General features: G+C 52.4%; 1 protein-coding gene across 1 annotated transcript; it reads right to left on the bottom strand.

Annotated features, from left to right (window-relative positions):
- Positions 1-15: 15 nt before the first annotated feature.
- Positions 16-5373, bottom strand: RPRD2 (regulation of nuclear pre-mRNA domain containing 2; the record flags this gene model as incomplete). The annotated part of the gene is made up of 8 exons (XM_009867194.1): positions 16-86; positions 238-523; positions 763-938; positions 1422-1548; positions 1973-2025; positions 3345-3422; positions 4516-4616; positions 5244-5373. Coding segments are annotated over 8 exons (1022 nt in total), but the record flags the coding sequence as incomplete, so codon positions are not given.
- Positions 5374-6321: the final 948 nt, after the last annotated feature.

The following is a 6321-nucleotide window of genomic DNA, read 5'->3' as shown; positions in this document are numbered from 1 at the left end:
AGCGGTCGACGGCACCGCTTTGGGGACGCTCTCGGTCTTCACAGGGGCCGGAGCGGGAGCAGCTTGCTTCTCCTTCCTCTCTTCCACTGCATCAGAGAGAACAAGACCAGAACTATCGCTTTGTCCCCCAGGAATTACCGAGGGTACGGGATTTTTAACAGGATTCTCATAATCAGATCCCATTCCCGCAGGAATTGGATTTCTCAACGCGACCGTCCCTCCGCCACCCCCACATACCGATAATTTTCGACGTGTCGTCCTCCACGTCAGAAAGCTCCATGTCTTCCACGTCCCGATTATCCGTCACGGCCTCCGGAGATCTCGTCTTGTGGCTCCTGCCCACCGGGGACCGGGAGTTATCCTCCTCCCCCATGCCCTGAAAAGGGGACTCGGAGCCTGTCGGAGACGGCGCGTCCATGCTCGGAGAAGGGACGGGAGACTCCTCCGGATCGGGAAGCGTCGCTTTCAGCTGGTCCAGCTTTTTCTTGAGATTGCTCACTCGATTAGCAAATGTTTTATAAGCCTACAAAAGGAAGGACACCGGGCTGAGTATCCTGTATCTGGGGGGGAAAAGTGCCTCAAATCACTTCCCTGACCAAGAATGGGAAGGGAAAACCTTTTCCTACTGACTCAGAACAACTTTAACTTAAAAAAACCTACTTTACAATAAATATGCTGCTGATCTGGTTTGGGGTTTGGGGTTTTTTTTTGGTAGGGTTGGTCATTTTTACGCCGAGGAGGATGGAGGAAAAGAGTACTTACGTTCGCCACCACCTTGACTTCCTTATACTGCGCTTCGTAAAATATCCCGGCGTTCTCCAGGGCTTCGGTGAGGGAGGGGCCGTTTTTCACTTGCTTGTCTAAGCCATTCACAAACTCTTCCAGCTTGGAACTCGCTTCTTCAAACTCCTTGGAGAACTTCTTTCCTCCTGTTTTGTCTGCAGGGAGATGAACATCAGGTACATCAAGAGGAGAAATCAGAAGTGTGTCCTTGACCGAAGTTTACCTCAGAAGAGGCAAAAAACTGATTCAATACCCCGTTAACGTGGCTCAGCGCAACTCGGTTTGTTCCCCCTAACACGCACCACTTGCTCTCGGGCTCGCAGTCGGCATTCTCAAAGCACGGCCGTCGACAGACGCCTTAATTAACTTAAACCCGAAAATACTGAAGGGGTTCCGAATGAAGAACGTTTTATCAGCACGAAACACACCTTCACCACCTCCGCTTTGAGCTCTCTGTCTGCGAACAGCTTCAAAATTAACGCAGGTTTCAGCCTCCTGCTTGGTGGTTCTTAACCAAGCCTTGAAATTTGGGGTATTTTGACCTGATTTCTGGTCTAAGGTTCAACAGAACCCAGGAGCTCCTACAACACCGTCTGCGCCTCGGCCGATTCCGCGGGGTTTCGCCCGCGACACGTTACCTTTCAGGCATTTCAGCGTTTCGGTGCTGCACACGTCCACCCTCATGGTGGAAAGCTGCTTCTCTTTCAGCTCGATCTGGTCTTCCGAGCGCTTGTACAACAGCAACTCGTCGATGAGAGACTGGGGCTGAAAGGGAAATAACCAAACGAGAAAAGCACCCTCATCACATTCCACGGAAGGGAGGCCTCGCCGCGCAGAGCTAACGGCGCGGGTTCGCCTCGGCAGCCGGCAACGCTCTGAGATCTTTTTTATTTTCATTTTGTTTTCTCCGCTCTCCTAGTGCCTGTTACCACACCACGCTCCCTCGGGGTATCGAATCTAAACCAATTTCTAGCCACCAGCGTCTCCAGAGGTGGCGTCCCTGGCGACAGGGAGCCTTGATTAAAATAATCTCTGAGGTGCCTTCCAGCCTGGGCCATTCTAGGATTCTCAAATCCTTCACCCGACCACACGCCGGGATTTCAAGCAGCTCCTGAGGTGGGAAATTGGTTCCCCCAAATAATAATAATAACTAAAAAATGCCGCTCCGAATGCTTTCCGGCAGACTTACTCTGAATTCGGCGACGATCTTGGACTTCAAAGCAGCTTTCGGGTTGGTGGACGCTGTGGGAGCAAAGCAAAACAAGGATGAGGAAACCAAGGAGCTACAGCAAAGTTAAGTCACAAAAGTTCGAGCAAAAAAGCACTTTAAGGTGTTCAGCGAACGCCTCGCGGGGCTGTTGTGACACTTTCCCCTCTCCGCAGGGACGGCTCTCAGCACGCTGCCTTGCTGTCAGCTCAGCGGGATGTGCTCACCTGCGGCCGCATCGTGACCGAGGTCACAAATCAGGCTCTGGGTTTCACTTTGCCCACTTTTAACGTGCTGTAAAAATTCACCGAGTCGACCTTTTCCAGCTCTACCGTCGGGAAAACAAGTCCCCGCCAGGGCTGACCTAACAGCCTCCTCCGCTGAGTTTACGCCTCCCTGCGAGGGAGGCGATAATTCTCTCCCAGGACTCGGAGCTTCCACAGGCAGTCCCGCGTTTCCTTCGGACGGGGCCTCCCCTCCGGTATTTCCTAGGCCTGACCATGCTCTCGACCTTCAAACCTCTCACACCTCCATCCTGACGTCTTATTTAAAGAGCCGGGGGGAACGAATCCCCCTGTCAAGAGCCACTAAATCCATCGGTTTCTGGGCAAAACAGGAGCAACATCTGATAAGAAGCGTAAGGCTAATCCCTCCGTCCATGCTGAATAGAGCACATTTTGGGTTGGGAAAGCAGCTCGTCATGTTAAGCCAAGTTATAAACGCTTCCAAACTTTTATTTATTTATTTTTTTGGTGAAACCTTCTGATCTCACCACTCGGGACGGGGCAGGGGAGCCGCGTCTGACACCTCCGGTTCCGCCAGCTCGCGTTAGGGCCCGGTCAAGGCTTTAGCACGTAACGAGATTAGTGAGATCGGAATATGACAAAGGCATTTCCCGCTAGACCGCGCTCCCGGCGCTGTCAGACGGCCAAGTTCATTATCTGCTCTGCCAGCTTCCAGTTTGGTTTTGTTTTTCCTTTTATCCTAGCACCTAGCTTGCTGTCGAAGCCGTGTTCCCGAGCACGAAGGTAGCGCCCACCTCCTGCTGCCAGGGGGCTGGCTGTCTTCTCGCCACCTCTGACCAGCCTAACGCCAGTTTCCCAGAGGTTCCACCAGCTCTTTCCTCTCCAGAACCTCCGCTCTCACAAAGACTTTATTTATTTTCTCCTTATTTCACGCCTTTACAAAGCCACAACTCCTTGGCACTTTACACATCAGGCCATAAGGAGCTTTACAAGCCTGGAAGACGCACTCTGGCTCGGGTTTTAAGTCCAGGTACTCTGCCCGCTTGAGCTTCCTTCTGTTCCTCAAGCAGGCAATTTCTACATTAGTTCAGACACATTTGTTTCCTTACTTTGCGATTTCTTCCACGGCTTATTCGGTTGTTTGTTCAGAGTTTCTTTCAGCTGCTTCTGAGTTTTGAAAGTGGTACCTGGAAAACATTTTCATTTTTTTTTTGCAGTCTGGCATTAGGGGGTTCCCTTTAAGAATCTGGTGTCGGTGCCATACGGTCGCATGGTAAAAAGAGTGAACAGAAATTTGTTTTAAAAGACCTAGACCAACTTCCTCAGATGAGCTGCTGGATGCCCAAGAGAACCTAAGTTTACTCAGGAATACAGCAACCTGCGGGGATGGTCGTCCTTTTTTAAATCAAGTTTCTGTTTGCCCTTACGCTAAGACAAAAAAAGAAAATAAATCACAGTAACGACCGGAGTAAAAAGGAAAAAAAACCCAACAAGGCGGCTAAAAACTCCACCTGTAACGCTCGGCTCTTTAGGATGGATTTTACGGAATCATGCAGGTCAGGAAAACAGCCACAACACCCGAGTCACAAGGCACGGGAAATATCTTTGTTACAAAACCGGGCGATTTCGGAACACGCGCCCAACCTTTCACCTCTCACCATGCAACACCCAACGGGAGCCTCGTCCCGTGCCACAGCCCGACCCCGCGCTCCTCCCGCCAGGACGACGACCGGCTCTCGAAACCGCACGTGAGCATTTCCTGAAGCACCTCTCGCTCGTTAACGACGTAACCGAGCAAATCCGAGCCGCGGCTTCGCTGCCTTCGAGTATTTGAGTATCGGCTGATCGCTGGGGTTAACTGGCTACGCGCACGGCGGCTGTTTCGGCTTTCGAGCGGAGTCCTTTTCCCTCGAGGACCCTTCACTCTCCAGCTCTGCCTCTCCGACCTCGCTCCCACACCGCAAATATTAGCAGTAAAACCAACTGATTGGCCTCGAAAGGACGCAAACCCGCGTTCGGGACCCTGAGGAGCACTTTACCTCCACGCTCCTCTCAGCTGGAAGGACTCCAGCTCACGTGGAAGGGCTCAGAGCTGCCTTTGCAAGAGCACAACACCCGCGAAGCAGCCGAGTCCGGCGCTGCTCACGCACGACCCCTCGCTGCTTAAAGGCCGGGCGCGAACGCGGAAAGAACGAGCGATAAAGCTCGTTCTGCTCGGCGTGTTCGTTAACGTCGCGCGTCAGGCGGTAAGGCGAGAGGCGCCAAGGGGAAGGAACTTACTCAGGGCTTCTTTTAGGGCCAGAATGGTTTCCTCGGGGTACACGTTTCTGTCCTCCCAGATTTTGAAGATTCTCTCGATGGATTTGGAAACGGACGGGTCCCTGCAAAAGAAGAGCATTGCCTTTACCCGAGGTCGTCAAAGGAAGGAAAAAGCTCGATGCCAGCTGCAGCTTCTTCTTCTTTCTTTCGCTTTGGTAGCTGCTAAACCCCGAGTTTTTTCTCCCTCCTCCTCATCGCTGGCATCTATTAACGGCGTTTGCAACTTGCTGGCAAGTTGCATTTAAATATAAGCTAATGAGCAGCCCAGCGTCAACCTTTTCCCTGCCTCACGCTCCGTGCAACCATCTGCCACTTCAAATTCTTCCAAAAACACACAGAGCAGCTCCATCACCTCCCTAAGAAGGAGCCGTGTTGCCTTTTTACTATATCCTGCCCCTTAAAAGCCACCTGGCTTGAGGAAGACGACACAATTCTTTGATTTTAAGATGTGGAAACCGAAAGGGAGAGCAGCGAGACTCGCTCCTCGCACCGCTTCACGTGAGAATTTTATTCAAACGAGATCCCCCACCCTGTGGATGAAAAGCCAGCTCCTTGTAGAGAAGCTCAAACCCACAGTCCTTGGAGCAAAATCCTCCACATTTTGCTAATGTTGAGAGTCTGAGACGTTAGACAAAAAAAAACCAACCATTTTTCTGAGGCCCTCGACTTTCCAGCACACCCTTACTTACTTCACCAAGGAAGCGGCCTCGGGAAGCACTTCTGCAAAGGTATCCCGAAAGACGATGGCGTTTTTCCTCTTGCAGTTCTGTATGACGTCGTTGGCCAAGTAGAAAAGGTTCAGGCGATGAGGAAAGGCAGCTAAAGACAAAAAGAAAAGTCAGGCTCACCAGGCAGCAGCCGTCAGGTCAGCGGCGTTCCGCAAACAACCCCTGAACACTCCTTTTTGGGGTTTTTTTTTTCAGCATTTCCATCAACGGCGCGTCCAAGGGCAAGTCTGACGGGGACCGGAGAGGAAACCTTCGATTTACCAACCTTTTAAAAACTACACGTGTGGTAACATCGAGCCTCGACTCCGACTCGGGCTGGGGCAGGACACCCAAAGCCGCCGAGCCAGCGCCATTTCCACGATACCCGAGCGGTGCCGGGCCCCGACGCGATGCCGGGCAGGCACCAGCTCTGTGCAGCGCACAAAGGGCCCCGGCTCTCTGTCCCCTTCTCCTCCAGAGATCCGATTTGTCCCCAAAACCACCTCCCCTGTCCCCTCTGCGCCGCCCTTCGCACCCAGACCTCTCCCTGCAGCTCTGCTCCAGGCTCTCATCTCCAGCTCCAAAATTTCATCGCTCAGCTCCAAATCTCAGCGTTTCCTCCAACACCTCCGCGAGCCGGTGAGCCACAGCCGAGCCGGCAGCGCTGTAACCTCATCCACATGCTAATTAGCTTCTTCACGTAATTTAACGAGGATTTAAGCGACAATAGATGGGTTTGTGCTCAGGCTCCCACCTTCCCTGCACCCCAGCGGCGTAAATCAGAGTTTTTCTCTACAAATCCCTTAATTCTCTCTCCTGCTTCGTTTTCCGGTCGTCCCAACCTCAGCGGAGCCTCTTCCCACGTCTCCGGAGCTGCCCCCTCCCCGCCAGCGCTCCCCAAACCAGCCACCGCGCTCGAAGCCGAAATAAAGTCAGATTTTTCACAAAGCTCCTTCGAAAAAAGCCGCTCAGGGAGTATTTTCCTGCGGAAGGGCTCGGGCCCAGACCGATATTAAGGATAAGGGTGGTTTTGTTCCAAATTAAGATATTCCAGCCGCTT

This window comes from Apaloderma vittatum, unplaced genomic scaffold, assembly GCF_000703405.1.
Source record: "Apaloderma vittatum isolate BGI_N311 unplaced genomic scaffold, ASM70340v1 scaffold22733, whole genome shotgun sequence".
Lineage (NCBI taxonomy): Eukaryota > Metazoa > Chordata > Aves > Trogoniformes > Trogonidae > Apaloderma > Apaloderma vittatum.
This window is presented reverse-complemented; position numbering and strand designations above follow the sequence as displayed.